At 38.3% G+C, this 26108-nt stretch overlaps 1 protein-coding gene across 3 annotated transcripts; it reads left to right on the top strand.

Annotated features, from left to right (window-relative positions):
• The first annotated feature begins 241 nt into the window (after positions 1-241).
• Positions 242-25081, top strand: LOC149845472 (peroxisome biogenesis protein 12-like). 3 transcript variants are annotated; one of them, XM_089997637.1, is made up of 10 exons: positions 242-581; positions 691-796; positions 1303-1457; positions 7392-7641; positions 14531-14640; positions 15309-15383; positions 22428-22514; positions 23968-24054; positions 24351-24488; positions 24741-25081. In XM_089997637.1, exons 1-10 carry the CDS (start codon positions 474-476, stop codon positions 24810-24812), a joined length of 1188 nt encoding a protein of 395 aa, XP_089853763.1. In that variant the 5' UTR covers positions 242-473; the 3' UTR covers positions 24813-25081. The 3 variants fall into 3 exon arrangements, with proteins under 3 accessions (XP_089853763.1, XP_089853764.1, XP_089853765.1); XM_089997638.1 differs by having other exon boundaries at positions 24351-24511; XM_089997639.1 differs by lacking the exon at positions 23968-24054.
• Positions 25082-26108: the final 1027 nt, after the last annotated feature.

Genomic DNA, 26108 nt, shown 5'->3' with positions numbered 1-26108 from the left:
TGATCCATGTCTTTTGGAAGTTATCAAAATTGGCAGTTTGTTTGTTTTATATGCCATACTTCAAATTGTATGCTCGTATCGTGTCAGTAAAAAACTTTACAAAAAACCAAAGTGTCTCGTGTGCTTAAATCGTGTCCATGTGACGTAATTCGTACGGTTTGTGGTCGGTATTTGGATAGAGGAGCGTAAAGAGAACGCAAACGCCAGCCCGCGCCTTTTCTTTCCTCCCCGCCACCGCCTCCCTCCCTTCCCCTTCGTTATCTCTTCTCTACTTCTCTCGCTCAGAGTTCCCACAAGCAGCACTCTGCAAGAAAGGCAGAAACCGAGCCATCTCCCTTCTCCCAAGAGGCCGACGTAAAGCCGTATCGCGTCCTATCCGAACAAGCACCACCGTCCCTCTCTCTTCTTCCTCTTCCCGAGCTAATAACGGGCGCGAGTTAGCGCACCCACCTTCTTTACAGGAACAGAAAAGGATGCTGTTCCAGGTAGGGGGCCAGGGGACTCGGCCCACTTTCTTTGAGATGGCCGCCACCCAACAGCTCCCCTCCAGCCTCAGGGCCGCCCTCGCTTACTCCGTCGGGGTATTCGCCTCCGCCCATTCGGAAAATTAGGGTTTTGGGTTTCTTTCTATTGGCTTGCAAATTGTTTTTTTTTTTGGGATTGTGATTTGGAAAGCGATCGGATGCGTAGGTGCTGGCTCAGAGGCAGCCGTTCTTGCATAAGGTGTTGGACTACGAGGACGAGTGCTTCGCCTTGTTGATGCTGGTTTTCGATACCCACAGTTTGCGCACCGCAGGTGATCCTTCTTCCTGTTCCTTTCTGTTTTTTTTTCTGGTACGTATCCGGAGTTTCGTCCATGTCTCCCAATAACTTAGATGGGCGTTAGTGGTGAAAGTATTCCGGAGTGTTTCAGCGGGCGTTAGTGGTACGTATTCCGGTTGAATTTCAGTAATCCGGAGTGTTTCAGCGGGCGTTAGTGGTGGAAGTTATTGGGAGACATAGACGAAAGGATTCGTTTTAGTTTGATTTTTTGCGCTTTGAGCTTTGGGTTCTTGGGTTTTTGGTAGAATTGGTGGCATTGTTACGCTTTGGGCTTTCGTTGGGTTCTTGATTTTTTGGTTAATTGGTGGCGTTTGTTGCGCTTTGTTTTGATTGTGTTGTGAATTTTGTATATTGTCATCCATGATTCAACAAAAAACACAGAAAGAATCGGAAAATATAGAATGCGTACATTGAATTTTAACCAATGATGCTGTAATTGAAATTTATGACACGCTCGTTCCTGTTTTGACGAATTTGCAGATGCTTCTTTTGCCGAGTCATTGTATGGTTTGCGAAGGAAGGCTGTCAAGATCACGGCGATGAAGGGAAAGGATGTTTCACGTGTTGGTTCGAGCGACGGAATCCGTCATTCCGGGCTTGAAAAGCACCAGAAAGTTCTTTCGCTTGCGTTTCTGGTATGGACGGAAGTTGCACGTTCCTCTGTTTTCTCTTTTATGGTGTCTAGGAGAACATGTCATCATGGTTTTCCTTCGTGATTCTGTGCTATAGAATTGAATGTTTTCGAATATTATTTGGAGAGCTGCTTTGTTGTCTCAGTTTTGCAGAAGCAAATTTTGGAAACATAGCGTAATATATTTATAATGTTCTCCTCTACTACGTTAGGGTGCTTGCCAATGTAGGTATGAAATATGCTATATCGTCACAATAAACCCCATCCAAATTTCACTGTTTTATTTTTCTCTTTTGAAAACACCCCGAAAAACTGTACTTTAATTAAAGCTCGTTTTTGAAAGCGAGTTTCCAAGCCAGCATCCAAAATTCACAAGGCAATTGCACCTTTATGCAAACCTTAAAAGTTATTCCTTTCACATAGAAATATAACTTCTATAAAATGTGTAACAACATTTATATCTATGTACAAAGTTCCCATAACATCAAAAGCGGTCTGAGGTCCTCGTCTAGAGGTCCGTCGAGCTCGGTACTCTTCGCCGATCCATTCCGCCAAGAAATTTCTTGAAAAAAATGATTCAAATAGTGGAGTGAGACAAACCACAGTCTCAACATGATCCAACACTCAACACGGATTACAAACTAACATAACAAATGGCAAAAAACTCAAGCCCTGACACGAAAATGGTCGATCCTTCACAAACAGGAATCAACCTCCAAATCATATCATACGTATCACAAAATAGAAGTCGATATTAATATTCAAAATTAGAAGATGAGTCGACTCTCCCAACCTAGGAGTTGACTCTCAACTCAACAAAACCATCCATTATACTCAACTAAGAAGTCGACTCTGATACATGGGAAAAGTCAACTTTGCATTCTCAGGAGTCAACTCTAAATGCAGAACGTAACACCAATATAAACCAAGAAGAGTTCACTCGCCCAACTCAGAGTTCGACCCTTAGGTGTGCCATGCATCGAAGACACAAACTCATGCGATGTTTACGTACATGCATGAATGTTTTATTCATCTTTTTATTTAGTTGTTTATTCATTATATGCTATGTTTATACACAATTTTATTATGATCCTGTTTACACCAAAGGAGCATCGCTCCTTTGAAAACTATGGGTATCTTCGGCCCATCCAAAAGCTTTCATTCATATATTTACTTGTGTCTTTTAACCCTTGGAGGACACCAGGACACTTGCACTAGAGTCTGTGATCCTTCATTAAGACATCCCTCTCCTTGAGACCTAGAGTCCGGGACTTTATCCCTCTCCCTGAAGTCAACGAAGTGCGCTACTAGGCATACCTCCGTCTACAATATCGAACTCCAATATTCATTAAGCCCGTGGTAGGGGACGGATCCTTTAGATACATATGACATGACCCTCGCTCTACTGTCCCCAAAACTTACCACGAGGTTGGTGCATACTTGTACACATCTGACAAGCTAGCTCAAGCCATAAGAAAATCGGGCAAGCACATGTCACTCTTAGTGACAACATGATCTCATACATTACACAACCTTATAATGTATTTTCTTAATATCCCGTGTCAACTCTGACAAACTAACTGAAACCACAAGAAAATTAGGTGAGCATAACACATCTGATAGGCAAATTGAAACCATAAGAAAAAACCAGGTGAATATAACATATCTTATAAGTTGTCTGAAACCATAAGAAAACTAGGTGAATATAATAGATCTGATAAGCTGGCCCAATTATAAGAAAACAAGGTGAGCATAATACATTTGATAAGTTGTCTCAACCATAAGAAAACTAGGTGAGCATAATACATCTGATAAGCTATTTCAACTATAAGAAAACAAGGTGAGCATAATACATCTGATAAGCTGTCTCAAATATAAGAAAACCAGGTGAGCATAATAAATCTGATAAGCTGGCTCAACCATAAGAAAACCATGTGAGTATAATACATTTGATAAGCTGACTCAAACTATAAGAAAACCAGGTATGCATAATACATCTGATAAGCTGGCTGAAACTGTAATAAAATCCGACGAGCACAACACATCTGATAGCTGACTGAAACTGCAAGAAAACCAAACGAGCATAACATATCCGACAAGCTGACTCACTAATATCTAATGATACAAACCAATAATTATAAGCTTACAAGTAGAGCATAACATGCATCATACCCTTTCGGTTAAGGTAACCCAAGCCAACACTTCATGTATTGTATCCTCACGGTACCAATATCTTGGCCAAGACACAACTACCACAACAAAAATAGCATACTACCAATAGAACAAGTGTATCCCTTAGGTACTGACATCTAAGGCCAAAACTCACAATACCCCTTGTTAGAGCATATGCTCAGTCTTGCGGCCATCAGCAGCTAATCAATAAACCCAAAAAGAAGATGAGAGAGAGAGAGAATTTGTATTATTCATTGATCCCTAATCCCTTTAAATAGGGATTAGTCAAAGAAAGGTTCACAAAAAGAGTCATACATAATTTATGACTACCCAAACTTATAAATATTACTTTTTTAACATTCCCTCTCAAGCTGGAGCATATATATCTATCGTGCTTAGCTTGTCACAACATCTGAAAAAACTGGCACTTGCAAGAGGCTTGGTAAACACATCTGCAACTTGTTCCTCTGAAGCCACATGACTAGTAGAGATATGTCCCGCCTGCACTAAGTCGCGTATATAGTGGCAATCAACTTCAATGTGTTTTGTCCTCTCGTGAAACACAAGATTGTTAGCTATATAGGTGGCTGCTCTATTATCACACATCATCAACATTGGGGCAGAAATCTTCACTTGTAAATCTCTGAGAATAGATCTAACCCATATCATTTCAGCAGCAGTTTGAGCCATAGCTCTATATTCTGATTCAACACTCGATCGGGCTACTACTGTCTACTTTTTACTTCTCCAGATAATTAAGTTTGCTCCTACAAACACACAAAACCCAGTGGTGGACTTTCTGTCATCAATGGCCCCTGCATAATCAGCATCTGAATACGCAACTATATCAAGTGAAGAGCTTTGTTTATGCAACAATCCCTTTCCAGGAGAGGATTTCAAATACTTGAGAATCATCATCGCAACCTGACAATAGAATTGAGTTGGCTTGTCCATGAATTGACTTATCTTACTCACAACAAAGAAAATATCTGGTCTTGTCACAGTAACATATAGAAGTTTATCAACCAAGGATCTAAAACTTCTACTGTCAATCGGTTATGCTTGTTCATCATACATATGAAGTTTCAGATCCATTGGGATGTTGGCTGGTTTGGCCCCTAACATTCCTGTTTCTTGTAATAAGTAAGCACATACTTTCTCTGTGATGAAACTATCATCTCACTGCTTTGAGCCACCTCTATGCCCAAGAAGTATCTAAGAGAACCAAGATCTTTTGTGACAAAGTGCTTCTGAAGATGAACTTTGATATCTGAGATATCCTTGGCACTGTTTCCTATGAGTATAATGTCGTCCACATACACAACCATAACCACAATACCAGCAGAGGTCTTCTTAATAAACACTGAGTGATCTGATGCCGACTTGTGGAAGCTAAATGCAGACATAATTTCAAATAACTTCTGAAACCAAGCACGTGGACTGTGTTTTAAACCATATATAACTTTCTTTAATTTGCACACCTTGTTACACTCTCTTTGAACCTCAAACCCTGGAGGTTGTTGCATGTACATTGTCTCAGACAAATCGCCATAGAAGAATGTGTTTTTCACATCTAATTGGCATAAACTTCACCCACTATGGACAACCACATATATGACAAGCCAAATAGTCCCAAGGCGAGCTACTGGAGAAAATGTTTCAAAAAAATCAACCCCATATGTTTGTGTGTACCTCTTGGCCACCAACCTGACTTTGTATCTTTCAATAGAGCCATCTGAGTTGTACTTAATGGTGTAGACCCACTTACATCCGACAATATCTGCATCCACTGGAGGGGTAACCAACTCCCATGTGTTGCGTGAGAGCAAGGCATCCATCTCATCTTGCATAGCGTGCTTCCACTTGTGGTCCAACAACGCCTTATGATGATTAAGTAGATAGATGTTGCAGATAGAACTGAGATGAAATTCCTCATGTGCCTCCCAAACCTTATCTCTGTAACAAACTTAGAAATAGGGTCTAATGTGCATTGTCTTTGGTCTAATGTGCATTGTCTTTTACCTTTCCTGATAGCAATCAGCCTGTCATCATCCACAACAGAAAGCTCAATATTTTTAGGAGATCTTACCTCAGAGGAAGGAGGTGGTGTAGGTTCTGTTTCAGGAGGTAATCTATGAGTGTACACCAGAGGAGGTTCACGATACCGAGCCGTTGTGGAAGACTGAGAAGCAGGAATACTCTGAGAAATAGACTCTAAGGGAAAATGAGGTATAGGTAGAGGCATGACATCTCCTTGATCAACATGTAGTTTGGATGCAGTGCTTAAAAAATAAGGGACAAATTCAAAGAAAGATACATTCATACTAACATACTCTCGACGGGCAATGGGATCATAACATTGGTATCCCTTTTGGTTTTTAGGATATCCAATGAAAACACATCTATCGCATGAATCTTCTGAAATCAGATATCTAAACATAAATTCATCCGAAATATGTTATAAACTCGAAGATTGAAATCATCTAAACACGATTTAACATGCTAAGGTCTCAAACTACGTAGGAATTCATCTTATCTCAGAGTCATGATGGAAACCAATAATTTAAACATTGTTTTCTATTCAAATCACCAACTTTCCTACGCATATGTTGTACACTAGCAAGCAATGCGAGGAGTATAGGATCATACCTTGAATCTATGCTCATTAACAACGAGAATCTATGCCATGCCTAAAAACCACCAAAAATGTGCCTCTAAGCAACACCGGAACTCCACACTTGCCGGAAGACGCTCCATCACCGCAGCTCCACCAATGAGGGAGAGAAGAGGGAGACCTCACGGGTGATGGCGAGCGAAAGAAGAAGAAGAAGAAGAAGAAGAAGAAGAAGAAGGTGAGGGAGGAGAGAAGAGTGTGTGAGAGAGGGAGTTCGGTAGAGAGAGTGAGAGGGGGAAATGGTATGCGTAATGAGATTAGATTAGGTTTTTAAATAAAAACACCTAATACATGTCAATACCAAATAAAACGGTGGGGGCTGAGATGTTCACTTTAATGACAGCTGCCCCTGCCCAAGTTACTAAAATTCCCTTGTTAACATTCTCTTACCCATTTTGCCCCTTTTTGCAAATCTATTTACCATACTGCCATTCCCTATAAAACCAAAATCTTTTAAATTAATTACCTATCACATCCCTTGACAATTTAATCCTTTACCTTTTCTAAAAATTTTGAGCACGTCCCTTGCCCAAAATGCTATAAACAATTCCAGAAATAACGACTATGGCCCCAAATCCAAATGTGGCCGATCCAAACCCAAATATCGACTGGTTTGAGATCCAAATCCATGAAAAACACTTATATAAAAGTCTTCGAAGGGCGTTACATATAGTAGACCGTAGCAAATTCAGGAGTTCATATAGGCCTTATGCCTTGTTGTCTAGGCTTTCGATTGAATGGTTTTCAGCACCCTCATCTTAGGCATTAGATATTTGACAACCAAACATCTGTGGCTACAATCTTCTTGTTGCTAGATTCTTCATTAAGTTATGTTTCAGGCTTCTAGATTGTCTTTTGGCACGTCACGGGATTGGCTGCTTTGTTAAGCTATGGTGCTTCTCTTTCTGCCTGACTGGGAGCTTGGCAGCTTATGCATTGGTGCACCAACATTCTTGTTTCTTCACACTATATAAGATTATTCACTTCTTAGTTTTGGAATGTAAAAGGATCATTTATTACCACTGTATATGTTCCTGAGACTTCTGAGTTCTGAAAGGTAAACATGAGTGCTGACTGAGCATCTGATTGTAGGTTCTTTTGCCATACCTGAAGTCAAAGTTGCACTTGGTGTATACAAGACAAAGGGATGTGACACTTCAAGCCACATTATGGGGGCATGGAGATGCAGGTATGGATGATACTGATCATCTCCTGCAAGGAGAACCGTTGCATCTTCAATCTGAAGATGCAGATTCAGAATCTTCACATTTGATGCGTACTGTGAACAGGACAAAAAGAATTTTGGCTGCTTTATACCCCTGGTTACATGCAATCAATGAAGGTGCGTATATCGATGATATTACTGCATTAATACTTTTGATTTTTGGTCCGAAATGATATTGGTGTCACTAAGCATATGAGGATTTGTTTCTCTCCTGTAGTTGCGTGCCATAAGTAGTGAAGCAAACCATGATAACAGTATTCAATCTAAATTATTAATTTACATTACATGTGCTGTGAAAATAAATTCCTTGTGGAGACTTAATGAAGGAATTGTTCTTTGAATAAATGTTATCAACCCCCAAAAAACTAGCATAAAAAAGTTCTCTTTCTCATTTTCTTTCTCCATTCACAGATTTTGTTTGGCATAAATAATTGAAGTTATATGGCACCTGGACTCCAAAATTCTAAATACATTTTGTTACAGCTTGCATTTATTGATTCTTTCATGTGCTTGAATCAATCATGGCGACTCTACTATTTCTTTATGAGACTACATTAAAACTATGATTGCAGATATCTGGCATAAAAACCCATACATGATTCTTCATCTGTTGATGGTATGCTTGTTATATTGATAGTTTATCTTCCTGTATCCAATAGCATTTTTGTTCTCCTCGTCACTAAATGGGATGCTAATAGCTTGATATATTAGTGGCACAACTTTTTGTCCAAGGGGGCCATGAGACATGAATGTAAGATAGAGCATGCAAATTTACTAACTAGAAGAAGTAGGGACTACATATTAAACATGATTGGGAGAGAAGTGCAGACACATAGATATCTTACAAAACACTGGTTCCTTATAGCAGAATCTTGAATAAACCAAAGGGGTGATTAATTTGTACAGGCAACCCAAGATGGTCTTGAAAGATTTCCAATGCTCAAATCCTTCCATGCGTGAAAGCTGAGAGAGAGAGAGAGAGAGAGAGAGAGAGAGAGAGAGAGAGAGAGAGAGAGAGAGAGAGAGAGAGAGAGAGAACCGATACCCAAATTGTATAGGGGTCGGCTGCTATTCTAATCCCTTTATAATAACATACTAATACAAAGATTAGGGTACTAACGTACCCTTATTACAAGAGAATAAATTGCACAGTGCCATTAATGAAATGGCAATGATCACGGGTCTGGATCTCCTGACCCGTGACCCGTAACAATTCAGCCACTTCTTTTCACCCTCCCTCAAGTTGTGCATGATCTTGAACCATGAACAACTTGCCTTTTAACATCCAAAATCTGTCTTTTGTCAACCCTTTTGTAAATATATCCGCCACTTGACAAGGCTCAATCTCTTTCTCTTCTACTTTTTGTCTCACAAAATGCTGATCTATTTCAATATGTTTGGCACGACTGTGATGGATTGAAATAAAAGACATACTAATGGCACTCTGGTTGTCACACAAAAGAAATAAAAGACATACTAATGGCACTCTGCATACATATTTTGTAGGATTGCCTTCTGCGTAACCAGTGGGTTGTTCCATATATACTTCTTCTCTCAAATTTTCATGAAGAAAGGCATTCTTTACATCAAGTTGGCTAATAGTCCATTGATGTTCAATAGCTAAAGAAAATATGACTATGATTGTCTCCATCTTCACCACTGGACTAAATGTTTCATCATAGTCCTGTCCTTGCTCTTGTGTAAAACCTTTGGCTACAAGTCTCACCTTGTATTGCTCTATAGTTCCATCTGGTTTATACTTTATTTTGTACACCCATTTCGAACCAACAACATTTCTGTCAGGTGGTCTTGGTACAACATTCCACGTACCACATTCATGTAGAGCTTCTATTTCCTCAGGCATTGCTTCAATCCATCTTTTGGAATTTGATGCTTGAGAGAACGTTGTGAGTTTATCTTCTTTACTCAAGGCTGTTAGAAAGAGTTGAAAATCTAATGAGAATTTTTCATAACTGACCCATCTTTCAATTGGATGACGAGAACGAGTGGATCTTCTAGCATCAACGATGTTGGATGTAGAGGATGTGTCCATTTCTGGATTAACTATGGTGGGCGACTCTCTTTCTCGTCGAGTGTAAACAAGACCTTTATACCTTTCTGGATTTAAAGTTGGGTCTGTATTTTCATGGGCAATCATTTCATCATTAGACACAAATTCCTTATCCTTTTGAGTACAATTTGAGAGGCAGACATCACGAGCTCCGGAGAAAAGTTCATAGTTCAGCCAAGGATAATAAGCCTCGATTTTAGAATTTGATTCTGAAGAACTAGTACATCGACAATCAAAATTCAATTCATCGAAGACGACATTTCTTGATATTTTGATGCGCTTGCTCACCGGATCATAGCACCTGTACCCTTTATAGTCATCAGCATAACCCACAAACCTGCACTTCAGGGCCTTGTCCTGAAACTTATGTCTCATTGAACTATCAACATGAACATAGCATAAACGGACAAGCAAATCATGATAGTTGGGATGTGCACAAAAAAGGGACAAGTAAGGAGACTTGTTTTCCAAAATAGTCATGGGCAATCGATTTATCACATGAACTGCAGAATGAAAGGCCTCTGTCCATAAAGTAATCGGAAGATTACTATCATGCATCATGCTCATCGCACTCTCAACAATATGACGATGCTTCCTTTCAGCAATCCCATTCTGCTGAGGTGTGTGTGGGCAAGACACCCTTCTCCTTATCCCGTTACTTTGAAGAAAGTAAAGTCAATGAAAGAAAATTCACCTCCTTCGTCACATTGGAAACTAAGGATGTTTTCAGAAAATTGGTTTTTGACAAAGGAATGGAAGTTTCAAAACAACTTGAAAGTCTCAGATTTGTGTTTCATGAAAAATATCCAAGAATAACGAGAATAACGAGAATAACTGTCAACAAATATAAGATAATATCTAGTTTCAGATATGGAAGCAACTGGGGCAAACCCCCAAACATCAGAACAGATAATTTCAAAAGGTCTTGAAGCTCTTTTATTTATAGAATGAAAGGGCAAGACATGACTCTTACATAAGAGACAACTAAAACATTTGTTGTCATTGACATTTATTCCTAAACTTGACTTGGGAATAGGGTTATTTAAAACAAGCTTTTCAATGAAACTACTACTGCAATGACCTAGACGATCATGCCAAAGATTTGGCTTATTGATTTCAGAGACACTAAAAACACATGTAGAATTCTCAGAAGGCAACGATGAGTGAAGCTTCAAGTTTGGGTCTGTAGGGCGAATATGTGCTGAAGGATCTTCTTGAAAAACATACATATTGCCTTGCCGTTTTCCTCTAGCGAACGTCTTCTTCGTGCAGAGATCCTTGACAAGAATAGAAGAGAGAGTAAATTCAACTGAGCCTTTGATATCATCAACAAGTTTAGAAACTGAAACAATGTTTTTCTTTATGTTAGGAGCATAAAGAACTTTTGAAAGGTTGTTAGAAGATTCAGACAAGGGTATAATGGAGATTTTAATATGAGAGATAAAGTGGTGTGATACATCCCCAATAACTATACTACTTCTACCAATGTAAGGAACAAGTTTTAGGAGCTTACCGGCATCACCAGTAACGTGAGTCGCTGCGCCAAAGTCCACGTACCAAGTACCTTGCTCATTCTGTTTCAGATTCAATTCTACTAAAACTGACAGCAATAACTCCTTTACTTCTCCGCTGGTCCTTGTACTGTCTGTGCTTTTTTTTGCTTCAGTTTGTGTCGATTTTCCTTTATTTTGGGGATTGAACCAACAATTAGCTTTGATATGCCCCTTTTTATTACATAGAAAGCAAGTAGGAATTGGCCTCTGTCTTTGTGGATTGGTATATATCCACGACCTCCTTGACCACTTCTCCCTTGTCCTCCTTTTCCCTTGATGTCATAGCTTTATCGTCCTCGTGCATAAGTAATCCCTGTAGCAAGAACTTCTTGTGCTCCAGTATGCATAGATGATTCTTCAGAAAATCCCTTTAGGTTCATCTCATATTGTAATAATTTTGCACGCAGATCTTCAAAGTTGGGCAGCTCAGGTAAACATAACAATGAAGTAACAATCATATGATAGTCGGGTCCCAATCCATTGAGAGTTTGCTGTACCAAATCTTTATCAGTTACTGCACATCCAACAACTGCTAGTTGATCTGTGATAACCATCATTTTGTTCAAGTATTCCATGATGGTCATGGAATCCTTTCTTAACATTTGAAATTCTCTTTTAAGAAACATAATCCTGGCCTGAGAAAGCTGTATGTATGAACAAGTCTGTTCCAAAGTTGCATGGCAGTGCAATCATCTGGAATTGCTACGAGCACCTCTTGTGACAGTGTAAATGTAATATAAGCAACTAGCGTTTGGTCTTTTTTCATCCAAACTACAAATTCAGGATTTCTAACATATACCGTAGTAGATTCTCCTTTGCTGTCCCTTTCTTCTCGTGATATGAACTCGGGCGGAACTGGAACAGATCCATCCAGATGTCCGGAGAGATCCTGACTCCTAATAAAATGTATGATTTGCCTCTTCCAAGTCAAGAAGTTACAATTGTTTAATTTTTCAGACACGAGTTGACTTAGGAAGCTTGAATATAGGACCGACTGAGTAGGAAGTGAATCCATGTTTCATAGTATTAAGAGTGTGTCCAGCACAATCTGTCTACAGTTTCTGTAACTTTTTTTTTTGCAGAAACTAATTTAGGTCAATGGCTGATTTAAAACAGATATTGAATATCTATCAGATTTCTGATTTTCAGAAAAGAATGAATACTGAATATGAAAACCACAAAAAAAATGTGAATAGGAATTCACACTCGGTATTGATGCAGTGATTTCAAGCTAAAGGAGATAAAATGGTAGAAATGAGGGCAACGTCAGATCTGCCTAGTCAGATCTGATCAGGGATGTAGCTGGATCAAATAAGACCCCCATTATGTGATTAGATCACGCTCTGATCGAAAACAATAAACAATATATATTGACTACAGATTGAAGAATGAGAGAAGGGATTCAATGAAGGGGTTGAGATCGAAAACTTGAACTGAGTTAACTCAAATAAATTAGAAAAGAAATTTTGATCAGATCTGATTACCGTCAGATCTGATTAACGTCAGATCTGATCGAGAAGAAAATGAGGAATAAATATTCAGACGAGGTTGAGGAAACGGACAGAATAAAAAGGAATTTTCTTGACTTAGAAGAGAAAATCGAGAAGAGACAGGTCTTTCAGACGTACCTTTGAAATCGATTCCAGGTCCAGCTGTAGCATGACTTTGATACCATGAAAGATTTCCAATGCTCAAATCCTTCCACGCGTGAAAGCTGAGAGAGAGAGAGAGAGAGAGAGAGAGAGAGAGAGAGAGAGAGAGAGAGAGAGAGAGAGAGAGAGAGAAAACTGATACCCAAATTGTATATGGGTCGGCTGCTATTCTAATCCTTTTATAATAACATACTAATACAAAGATTAGGGTACTAACGTACCCTTATTACAAGAGAATAAATTACACAGTGCCATTAATGAAATGGCAATGATCACGGGTCTGGATCTCCTGACCCGTGACCCGTAACAATTCAGCCACTTCTTTTCAGGTCTGAGGTCCTTAGTCATGCATTGATGGAACTAAGACTCTGTTTGGGAACCGGTGTTGGAGGGATTTGCAAAGAGTTCGGGAAAATACAAAAACTGGACTTCAAGGTAAATGGATTTCAAAGGAATTGTGAATTCCCTCTATTGTTTGGAAGCATAAGCAACTCTTTCAAGGATTCAGGCTTCCAACTCCTGATTCCTCACCATGCTTGGTTGTACGTGGGTGTGGTTGTAAGCCTCTTGACTACACCGTTATTGCAGTCAGTAATGGGGTAAAATAGGTGAATAAAAGATCTACTGAGGTAAATGGGGTAACAAAATTTGAACCATCGGAAATTCAGAATTCCACCAGAATCCTTGTGATTCAAAGAGTTGTAAATACCTCCTCTTTATTAGAGGAGTTGAAATTTCTAGTATTTGGAGTTGGCTGATTCCCAGCCAACATTCACGCTTCCCTCCACTTACCTTTCCAAAACTCAATCCAAATCCATTTGGACCCTGCCACGTCATGTAACCGTCTCCGACACCCTCCCAACTCCTCTGATACCCTTCTCCCAAACAGATCCTAAGGTACTAAACTGTAACCACACTCTGATCTATTGTTTTTATATTTATCTCCCTGGAATTGACAGGCACGGAGTTCATTAAATGCAAAAGAAATCTGTACCACTTGGGAGATGTTAGATATTGGATGACTGTTTGGATGAGACAACAAGAACAAACAAAAGAAATATTGACACATATTGGATGAGACGACAAGAACAAAGGAAACCTTGACACATGATGGGCTAATTATAGCATATGAGAGGATAATGTAATAGAAGTAGGATTTAAATAAATGCTTGAAAAATAGGTTCTGTCTGTACCAGGGATAGGCCATAGCAATAAACTGGAGAGGAAGAAAATAGCTTGATAAAGGTGGCGCGTATTAGAGTTTTGCACTGAACTGTCCTTTGTGCCTGTGTATGCATACTTGTACAGGACTCAAGGGGCATGCTCATGTGCATGCGTATGGCAGTTTCCCTTTTAGAGTTGCTTGGAGTCGTCAAATTCAAATTGAGTTCTTCTGTTGACTGCACATGATTTGATAGATATTTGCACTTTATCCTAGATGGATTTGATCTGGGGACATCAGTGTCAAATATCGCATGGCTAAAGTAGCTTATCTGGATCATGAGCATCAACAGGATAAATTGGAACTGGGTTTTATCCATCATTATTTTGTCATGTGCAACAAAAGTTTCAGATATGCCTTACTGTTATACCATGATGCTGTTTATACCGATTGAGTTCTGAAGCTACTTGAATATCCGACTGCTTGATATATGTCCATATTCATCTCTAAAGCTTTTAAACTGGAACAGCCTTATGCTTCCTGCTGAAACAAAATGTTGATCTTCCAGGCTTCTCATTTGCTTATCAACTATTATATCTGTTGGATGCCACTGGCTTCTACACTCCTGCCCTGCACGTACTTGGTGTTCATGTGTGTCGGGCAACAGGCCAGGAGCTGGTATGCAAATTCGGCTGTTAATAATTTCTTTTACATGCTATCCTTTGCCATTGTGTTTACTCGATCAGAGATTTCATGTGTGAGTTCCACATATGTTTACCTTGTATTGGACTTGGTAAATAGACTTGTTTGAAGTTTAAATTTTTTTATGTCAGCACCTGTTTCCTATATATATATATATATATATATATATATATATATATATATATATATATATAGCATGCTAGTTTCTTTGATCTTCCATTGGGAATAAGTTTTGTTGTTATTGGTAAAGAACATTTTCTTTTCATCTCTCATATTAAATTTTTTGCATGTATAGTTAAATATTTGCAATACTTCCATTCATCTAAGTTTTGTTGCATACAATTCAGTGAATTCACTTTGGAAAATCTGACCTTAGGTTGATCCAAAGTTTTCTCATGCCTTATGCTTGAGATTCTTTAACTTATTGCACGTTCTAATTGTCGTTGCATTCCTTTGTGTTATTTTATTTCTTTTAGTCGATGTCATTATGTTTATCATTCAAAGTAATTTTCATGTTACCATGACCGATAAGTTCCCTAAGAAATGATAAAGCATTTCTAGTAAGATTAGTTCCTTTGAAAAAATAAAGTCTGGAGTTGTATCTGATAATCTTACAAATCATGATGAAATTGTAATCAAGGTAGATGGATTCATCTTCAAAAATTGCAAGCAGCAGGAGTCGTGAGTATGGGAGGCTTCATGGTCCTGCTTGGTTGAAGGTATGTATTTATGCCTCGTCTATTATAGTAGCCAATGAAACTTCAGTTTTACCATTTCTTTTGATTCAATTCAGTTCATTCAAACGCTTACTGTTTATAACACTTGCTGTAGTAAGATTCAACGAAAACCATTTTAAAGCATTATGAGATTGGGAAAAGAGAATCAAATAGATATGTTAGGGACTATGTCACAGGGATTCGGCTAGCAGGGTGCCGCACCGGGTGTGTTCAACCCGACCCTGGGTGCGGTCAATGCACCCAGGGTTATTTTGGTCCAATTTTTCGAACTTAAAAAAAAATTTGCCAAGAAATTTTTTTAATATATGTCACGGGGATTCTCCAACTAGGTGCCGCACCCACACTCGCACCCGATGCGGTCAACCTGACCCTGGGTGCAGTCAACGTGCCTAGGGTCATTTATGTCCAACTTTTGAACTTTATATATATATATATATTTGCACCCGCACCCATGCGACATAGGTTAGGGAATGACTCTTCGAACTACCGATGGATCGAAGAAACAAACACGGGAAAAAGCAAAAGGAGAAAACAACCACACATGAAAAACAAAGATTTACGTGGTTCGACAATAATTGCCTACATCTATGACCGCACTGAGCCTTCTTCTTTGTTGATTGAGATACAATACAAGAGCCGGATTGCCTCATTTAAATAGGAGTCTGCGTGTTTTATAAGGAGTTTACTAGTGTCTTTGAATATAACAAGGAGTCTAGGGTAAAATTATAGAACTACCCTTCAAAAAAATCCGCATTAGAGTTTTCTGAATTTTGAAGGAAGGCATTAGAAAAGAAGCATATGGTGGTACTTTGCAAGCAACTGAACAAGCTTTAGCCTAATAAATATGATTTAACTCATGCACCACTTTTGTGAAAAAAACATGCATAGTCAATCAGATACAAAGGGGTTTGGCGTAGTGGGATGGGGCCTTGGCCTTTAGGCAGGCAGTCTAGGTTCAAATCCCATGGGTGTCATCGCTTGCGCAAGCTGAAGCGTGGCGACTCCTTTGGGGCAAGAGGTAAGCCCACAAAGTTTTACATTGCGAGGACAATGATTACAAGTATAGCACGCAGAGCCAGTGCAACTAGGTCTCTGATCTTGGTGGCGGTTTCTTTATCTAAATATAAAAAAGAATAAGATACAAATGAGAAATACACTGTTTTCTGTTGCAAATCGTTAGAGCTGTAAGGAAATGAGTTTCTTCAAAGATGATCATTCAATCACCAATAGTGGACACTCAAGCGAGTTCCACCAAAATACCAAAATGAACACTCAAATAACCACAAATGAGTTTTCTCACAAACACCCACTAAAGGGAAATAAAAATAAGAGATACAAAATAATGATTTTATTTATCTCAACATATGCAAGATTCATACATTTGTAGTGGGGCTTTGCCCCATATTTTACACAAGTGAAGGAGGCCATAGAGAGTCGTTGGGACCCCAACGGTTCCCTATGTTGACTAATTCAAATGCAACAAAAAAATAAAGAATACCTAAAGAGAGTATTCCTAGTTATTATTCTTAATTACATATATATATATATATATATATATATATATATATATATATATATATATTTTAACACTCCCCTCAAACTTACTGTTGGATAACCGAAAGTTTGTTCAAGAGAAAATTGTGTTTTAGCAATAATAAAAATATGATAAACAAAAACACAAATAATTAAAAAAATTGACAAAATCAGTACCCAAAAAAAGCACAATGAATTGAGATCTCTCTATTGAGTGAACCAATTAATCATAAAGATCTATATTTTTCTTAGAGGGCATTTTTTATGTAGTAGCATTGCATGATGCGCTGTCGTTGCTGACAGCCACCCATCTTAACATTTCTTGAGATGGAGACCATGCCCATCTCGAGAAATGCCAAGATGGGTGGCTGTTAGCGTCGCTGCATATAATGTGAACACTTTCTTCTAAGGCTTTTAAATTGACATTTTTTGCACAATGAGATGGAAAATTTTAGTACTTTTTAATCAACTACAAAATTTCAGACTTTCACATCAAATAGTTGGAGTTTTATCCTATTAACATTTCAACGTGTATAACATGTTGCATGCATTCTTCTTCTTCAATGCTTCTGCCAATGACAATTCTAGGAAAATCATTTTATTCACAAGGTCCAAAGTAGTTTCAGACTTTCACATCTTAATCAATGATATTTCCTAGGATTGTCATCCTGCAGTAAAAAATGGTCCATTCTCCACTATAAATACTGGCATTTCTGGATAGGATCGCTACTGCATAATCATATTTCAAGCTTATCCATTAACAAGCACATTTTCTTTTTCGAATGTCCATTGACCCCTCATGTATTACACCTACCACCATGAAGAATCAGTTGGCAGCATATTGCAACCGAAACATGCACCAACTTCAGAAACATAGACATAATAAATTGCAGTTAATGTGGTTTCAACCCAAAAATCTTTAGGTACTTGGTTTGTAATAAATAAAGTTTGTGTTGTTTTTATAATATGCCTGCTTCTTTTCAGCTAAACAATTTTGTTGATGGGTATAAGGACAAGATTTTTAATGTGTGATACCGTATAGGTCTAGGTAATCTTTAAATTCTTTTGATAAAAACCTTTCATTGAATCAGTGTGAAAGATAAAAATATCATTCTTGAATTGATTTTTGACTAAATTATGAAATATTTGAAAATGTGAGAAAACTTCAGACTTGTGTTTAAGAAAATAAATTCAAGTGTGTTTCGTAAAACCATCCACAAAAATTGCATAATACATAAAATCATACTTTGATATAACAGGTGCAGGTCCCCACACATTCGAATGTAATAACTTAAGTAGTCGGAAAGATACAAAAGTTCTTTCTTGAAATGGTAATCTCTTCATTTTATCAAGAATACAATTTTCATATGTAAAATTTTCAAAATTACAAAAATTTTTCATCTTTGAAAAAAAACTGAATCTTGGATATACTAAGCTGGCCAGGTCTCTTGTGCCATAGATTCAAATTCAATTTCTGAACATTGCAACAAAATGTATTCTTGGGTATTTTCAAAAAAATCTATGTAGTATAAGCTATGTCACAGGGACTCGGCAAAACAGATGCCGCACCCGCGTCGACGCGACGCGACGCGGGTGCGGCACCGGGTGCGGTCAACACGACCCTGGGTGCGGTCAACGCACCCAGGGTCATTTTGATACATCTTTTTTATTTTTTTTTTAAATTTTGCCCTATGAAATGGTACAAGGGTGATTCTTTGGACAAATCAGAGGTGCCGGAAAAATGCAAAGGGTGTTTTGGAAGGGGTGTTGTTTTAGAGTTGATACCTGGGGATTTGAAGGCAATAGGAAAAGGTTGCGGAGTCCTTGTTGCAGTAGCTCCTGCTGCAACTGCACCACAGGGACATCGTATAAATCGCTCGACCTGCCCTCACTGTTATAAAAGGTGGGGCTGTTGTTACAACGGGAGAAGGGAGGCATCCTAAAGTTGAACGCATCGGTGCGAGACAACTTTTGAGGCGCCGGACTAATACCTTCCCTCTCTTCACCGGAATCATTCACGGCCAAGGCTGCTACTGCGCCTGCAAAGCTCCCTGCTGTGCCTGCACTACTACTGCCCCGGTCTCTGATGCGCAACCAATCTCCCCCTTTCATCCTTTGCTGCTTCCAACATTCGGCCTTTGGGACAAATTAGTAAAGCTAACGCTGCTGCCCCTTATTACTTCAAATCACATCACACTAACCCTTTACATGTCTCGAGTGTTGCACCCAACCAGGGTTGGGGACTAACCAAAGTTCCTTCACGTGATGCACTAACTAATTGCCCCCAACTAGTCTCACCTCCACTTCCAGAAGGAAAAAGCGCAAAACACAAAATCTCCAAATATCTTATTATATGTCATAAAGAAATCTAAAAATGTAAAGGTAGAAAAGATGGCTGGAGGCGGTACGGTCACGGAAACAGAGGTCAAAACTAATAAAATATTGACTGGTGATTTTAAAGCCCGAGTAATTACGCGGGACGACTTTTAAATATGCCTTGCCCAGGACCCGCGTTGGGGGAACCCGGACCCCTTTTAAATATATATATATATATATTTTTTTAAAAAAAAAAAAAATTTGCCGCACCCCCGCACCCGGGTTTTTTGGAAGTGCCGAATCCCCGCACCCGCACCCGCACCCGCACCCGCACCCGCACCCGCACCCGCACCCGCACCCATGTGACTTAGAGTATAAGCTTCTTTCTCTATAGCCTTCCCCAATTAGCTTTCCTGACTGACGATCCTGCACTCGACAACTACGAGAGGAGAAGAAAACATTACATTCATGATCAGATAATTGAGAAACAAATAAAATATTTAAGTTTAGTTTAAGAATACATCTTATTTTTGAAATACAAAATCTTTTTTAATTTTGAGAAATGTTTTTAAAATTTCTTATTCCTTTTATCTCAAGAGATGTTCTATCGGTAGTGAAAACATTTGACTAACTTGAGTTATGACATTCAGATAACATATCACCATTTGGTGTTATATGAAAAAAGTCACTTGAGTCAATAAGTCAAAGAGATTTATCTGGATCGAATATGTCGAAGGAAGAGACCGCGACTCCAGTAGATGAGGATGTTCCTTTGAGTAGAGTTTGAAGAGCCTCCACTAATTGTGTCAAGGACATATTTCTAATATATGGATCACTAGACTCTTGTGGAGGTCCAAAAGAGACAACCTTTTTCTTATAAGGTTTCTTCAATTTAGGACAATATTTTTCATATGTCCCGGTTCTCGACAATAGTTGCAAATAACTTTCTTTCTTTCATACTTATTGTCGGGCTTCTCATCATTTAGCTTTTCATAGTGTGGTAGTTTGTAGGTACAAACATAGTTTTCTGGTCTAGATACGGCTAGAACCGAGTCATCATCACTTTTAGAGATTCGCTTTTAAGCATATTTTCGTCCATACTTAATTCTTCTGTAGTGTCTTCTATCGAAGGGACTTTCCCTTGATGAAGAAGAGCAAGTTTAGTAGATTCAAACTCTAATCTCAACTCATTAATAAATTGGTAAAAGTACTCCACGTCTATTTGATTTTGGTGGAGTTCTATGTCTTTCGGACAATGCCACTTTGATTCAAGAAGAGGCAACTCTTCTTGTATTTCGGATAAACCATTATAGTATTCTCTAATGCTTGTCTTTTTTAACCATATTCCATATCTTATCTTGCAAGTTGCACACGTGCAATATCTTTAAGAGAATACATTCTCTTAAGATAATCCCATGCATTGTTTGCATGTTCGAATTTAGCAAGACTTGACTACTTCTTAATGTCGATGCTACTAATGAGCCAAGACATAATTTTGTCATGTATCATTGTCTATTCCTTCCACTTTTTCTCATAAGTAATTGCCTTATTTTTCTCAACCTCCTTAAGATGTACCTCTTTCTCACTTTCTACTTTGGTAAGGATTAGTTTGGGTTCCTTATCGGTCTCATCCACTACTCTCCACAACCCCTTTCCTCATATGCGATGCTTCATAATTGAAGCCCATATTACATAGTTTGAATCATTGAGTTTGATGGGTTTTATGGTGACATTTTCATTGTCATCCAGTTTACAAGGGTAAAAATAAAGAAAAAAAAACTAGAGAGGGGAGAAAGTATAAAGGAGAGAACAAGAGCAAGGGTGAAAATCACGAACATTCCACCACCATGCAAATGCCACCGATCAAGAGCACGAACGCTCCTTTTTCACGCAAGCACCACCAACCTATTTCTTGAAAAACAATCACCATCTTACTAGTATTTGAATAAGAATTGCAATAGAGCTTCAATACTTTCAAATTTGGAGCGACATGCTTCCCAATGTACTAAAAACAATTTCAGCTTGATGATACCATGTAAGGAAATGAGTTCCTTCAAAGATGTTCACTCAATCAAGTGAGTTCCACCAAAATACCAAAATGAACACTCAAAGAACCACAAATGGGTTCTCTCACAAACATCTACTAAAGGGAAATAAAAACAAGAGATAAAAAATAACTGATTTTATTTATCTCAACATATGCAAGATTCATACATTTGTAGTGGGGCTTTGCCCCATATTTATACACAAGTGAAGGAGGCCATAGAGAGTTGTTGGGACCCCAACGGTTCCCTATGTTGACTAGTCAACATATGTTGAATAGTTCAAATACAACAAAAAAATAAAGAAAACCTAAAGAGACTATTTCTATTTATTATATATATATACACATTTACATTTTTAACAAGAGCCAATTTGTATTCATCACATGTGGTACCCTAAGGAGATGGGGCAGCACGTAAATGCATAAGAAAATGCGGTGGAGTTTCCTAATTTTGTGTGAGGAATTGATATCTAGGGATTGGGATTAAGCATCCGGTGTAGTACAAAACTGTTAACTATGTGTCAACTTGTTTCATTTGTTTGATCAGGTCCTTGAGTTCAATATTTAGACTTTTTATTTTCCATTTATGGACCTTGTCTTTGCCCATATTGTTTGAACCCCCCATTTATCAAAAAACTAGTCAAAATCAATTATCTGGAGTGGCATCAGATTCATTCAGATGACTAGGTGAAAGATGTAATTTATTTTTACTGAGCAGCATATAAAAAAGAATCCAAGAATGGAAGTTGCCATAATGTCTGCATGAGTAAGACTGTAAGAGAGACTAAAAAAGGACAGAGTAGGACTGTAAGAGAGACTAAAAAAAGGATAAGGCTACAAAAAATTTTGTGTACGACCTTTTGGAAATTGATTTTCTTTCTCCTCATGCTATTCCAAAGTACTTCCATTGTTTCTCCACAGCACCATTGGTTGATCTCCATTGCACGTGCATACACTTAACAAGTGGTGGGGCACTCAGCACTTGCAAAAGCATCACCGTTGCATGTGATCTTTGGGTCCTTCACCAAATAAAAGTTTATGATGTCTATTGCTTTTGAAAATATGTGCTATTTTTATTCACATGGATCATGATCAGTTTCTGATCAGCATTTCTCTTTTTGTCAAACATACAGGCTATTCAGAGAATAGCGCTCACCTCTATATATGCTACTCTGGATTATGCACAGACTGGTCTAATAGCTGCCGTGTTCTTTTTCAAAGTGAGTGCATTTCATCTCTCTTTACTACTTATTGATATACATTTGATTATTATTATTATTATTTTTTAACTATTTGTGAAACAAGTTGCCAAACTCAAGAAATGGTGTTTCTCGTTGATCTGTGATATTGATCATGGTTTTTTTGGGTATATCATCTTATTTTTTACATTTGTTAAGAGTTTCCCTATCAACAATTGCAATACACATTTCCTCTGCTTATATGTAATATATTCTGGCTAAATTTGAGCAGTATTTTAGTGGCATATTGCTGAATAGCTTCTGGTTGAGCCATCATTAGTTGTACTGATTTTTATGTTTATTACAGATAATGATAATTCTTCTAAAAACCAAGTTAGCAGAGAGTGCTCCATTTCTTCTGAAATGCAAGTTAACAGGCCTTCACTGTTTGCACATTGGGAGACAAAAATGCGCTTAAAAGGCATAGAGGACTCACATTAATCTAGAACTTGTTTGCATTCTTCATAGCGAGCTGACAGCAGCTATAAGAGAGGGAGTCATGGTTTATGTTTTCTATAGATCGTATACTAAATAATTAAAGTAGATATGAAGAAACACAAGAGTGGAACTTTGGAATCCTGGAAAAAAACTTTTTGAAACAAAAAATTGAAACTACAAGGAGGATCCTAGGATGAACTTCCAGGAGTCATATGAGAAAATCACATATATATGGCGTTCCAGTGATGGATCTAACAGAAAAATGATATAGCTAATATGAATGACTTTAAATATGTCTGAGCAATTTTTAGATTCCATCATAAACAAGCTGGTGAGGTTAAAAAGGATATTGCAAACAGGATTTGTGCGAAATGCATAAAGCAGACACCTGACAGCGGTGTATTAATTGATAAACTGGTAAAGCTTTGGTTTACAGGGCATTTCCATGACAGTTATAACTGCATTATTTTGATCAGCAGAGTAATTAGGTTACAGGACATACAAGAATTTAAGTTTTTAACATGTTGATTTTTTTTTAAATTCTTCTTTCCATGTTTTGCCTAACTTTCACAAGTGTTGAAGTAATGAATAAAAGGAGTCTAGTTAAGTGAGCACTGTATGAAGCTAATGTTTTTCATTGTTATATTGATCCTTGCTAAGCCTAACTCATTAGATTTTAACTCTCAATTACTGGTATCATGTGTATCCTTTTATCCACAAGTTTTCCACTTCCCTAACAAACATAATTAATAATTATTTAATTCCATTTGACACTTTCATTTGGTAAATTGTATTCCCTTATTGTTCTGTGGTTCTTTTCTTCTTATCTTGCTTTGTCATTGACATTTTGTTTACATGCATGGTGTGTGTGTGTGTGTGTGTGTGTGTCCATCACTATAAGAATTGGGTTGAAGCTTCCCCAATCTCCTTTTCATCATTGGAGTCCTGAGGTATATGCATGTGTGTGTGTGCACAATTCACATATTGAATTTTACAGATGATGGAATGGTGGTACCAATCTGCTGAAGAAAGAATGTCAGCTCCAACTGTCTACCCTCCGCCTCCACCACCGCCACCACCAAAGGTGAAGTCCATTTTGCATTTTACATTAGGGGATTGGCACAGAACTGCTATTTTGATTCTTTGACCATCCTTTGATTAATTAGCCTTGACTTTAAGCAATAATTTGAATAATTATCGTGTTTATCTTGTTATTTTGGGTGTTTATATATTTTAAAAGCCACAACAATGTTTTTTGCACAAGGTTATTGCGTGGAAGATCCTCCATAATTAGCTGAATACAATTCATACTCGTTTAATTTGTGATTATTATAATGACTTCATAAGCACACTACTGTATAACTCTACAAGCACTTGCAGGTCGCTGAAGGGGGGATTTCACTGCCGCCAGATAGGTCTCTCTGTCCTTTGTGCACACAGAAGCGCACAAACCCATCGGTAGTTCCAGTCTCGGGGTTTGTTTTCTGTTATGCCTGCATATTTAAGTACGTTTCACAGGTGAGCACTTATTGTCTGTTTACGTAAGAAGCAAACCATCTGATGTTTGTTGAATTAGACACTGTGTTAACTCCTGAGTTGTCAAATTGCTAATCAACTTAGAATGTTTGGCCAAGCTCATCAATGATTGAAAAACACTAGCCTGACATAGGTTGAGATGCATGATGCACAAGTTGGTTTAGACTTCTACTGAAATAAAATTGATGCTCTGGTGGTTGTGATGTCCGTTACTTTTGTCCTGTTTGGCTGCAGTGTAAGCGATGCCCAGTTACCTTGATGCCTATTAGTATTGATCAGATACGGAGGCTCTTTCATGACACATAGGAGCTTTGGTAGAAGGCAGAAATTGAAGCTGGATGCTGATTCTTGGAACAACTCTTTTCTGCTTGGGCCCGTCAACAATAATTCAAACATGCATTTTCAACTTGTGGGGCATGCCAACGAAGATTCTTCCAATATTTCCTTGATTTTTTTATCTCAGGATAAATGTAAAGTGATATATCTGTTTTAGTTTGATGTGATATGGTATATATGGTGCTCTAACAAAAAGCAATGGTTTCACATTCATGGAAAACAAGTCAAAAAAGATCTCATATGCATTGATTGTTTTCCATGTATAAGATCATAAGAAAAATTTCATTTTTCATCTTGTTCAAGTGCATTAATTGGCTTTCATGTTACCCCTTTGCAAACTTCATTCATACTCTTAGGGTACGGTTGAATCTCTTGGATCCCAGATCCAAGGGATTGGGTTTAGCATGGGGTCAACACCAATTCCAGATTGAGTCAAATGCTGAATCTCATCCCAATTTTAAGAGGTTCTGAGATCCAGTTATTGGTGCAAGGTCATAAATCTCTGGCCTGATCTCGGGGTTGGTCGGGTCAATAATTCATGAATTTCAGATCCTTTGGTTCTCAAATCTGATTAGTGCTGGATTTTAGTTCCTAGTTTTTAGGATCTACTGCCTCGGAGAAAAACAGCCCTGCAGGATCTTTCAATCTTAATGTGAGAATGGTTGTTAATGACTCTGCTGGGTGGAGACGACCCAAAGATGGGGCTGTAGAGATGCACACTCGATAAGATCTTGATCCTATGTGGCCTTGTTTTGGGCTGTAGCTTGTTACACCGATTGTTTCAAATACCAGAGTCCATTAAGTGAGGGAGCCAGTGTACACCATGAATTTGGGCGAGCTGACTCCGAAGACCAAAGAGAACATTTTTATGCCTTTTGCTTTTGCTTGAATCAGGACTTTTAGGTTGGTAACTTAGGTGGGTGGGCTTAAGGTCTTCAAATTGAAAGACCTTTCAGTTTGATACTCAGGGTTCATGTCCTGTTCAGCAAGGCTGAAGCCAACTTGTACTCATGGACTTTTACATTGCAAACTATGAAACATGTCATTTCTCCACCTGTAAGTCTAACAAATTAAAGCGGTGGTTTATCCCTGGTATCCCAAAAAAAACAAAAGGTTTGTAGGTCCTCACTCCTCAGGAAATAACTTTCCAACTCTGGTGAATAGACAGTGGCTATGTTTGATTTGGTTGGTGTAGTGGGCATGCTTTAAGTTCTCAGGGAATTGTTGTGGGCCAACCATTCTGAACTCCACTGCAGAGCCTTGTTC

The sequence above is a fragment of the Nuphar pumila genome, chromosome 2 (assembly GCF_984573655.1).
Source record: "Nuphar pumila chromosome 2, dmNupPumi1.hap1.1, whole genome shotgun sequence".
Lineage (NCBI taxonomy): Eukaryota > Viridiplantae > Streptophyta > Magnoliopsida > Nymphaeales > Nymphaeaceae > Nuphar > Nuphar pumila.
This window is presented reverse-complemented; position numbering and strand designations above follow the sequence as displayed.

Excerpts from the sequence above, each read along its gene's own strand:
- LOC149845472 (XM_089997637.1), top strand. The coding sequence starts at position 474 with ATGCTGTTCCAGGTAGGGGGCCAGGGGACTCGGCCCACTTTCTTTGAG. Across the intron at positions 582-690 it reads CCCTCGCTTACTCCGTCGGG|GTGCTGGCTCAGAGGCAGCC; the intron begins GTATTCGCCTCC and ends TCGGATGCGTAG. Across the intron at positions 14,641-15,308 it reads GGGCAACAGGCCAGGAGCTG|ATGGATTCATCTTCAAAAAT; the intron begins GTATGCAAATTC and ends TAATCAAGGTAG.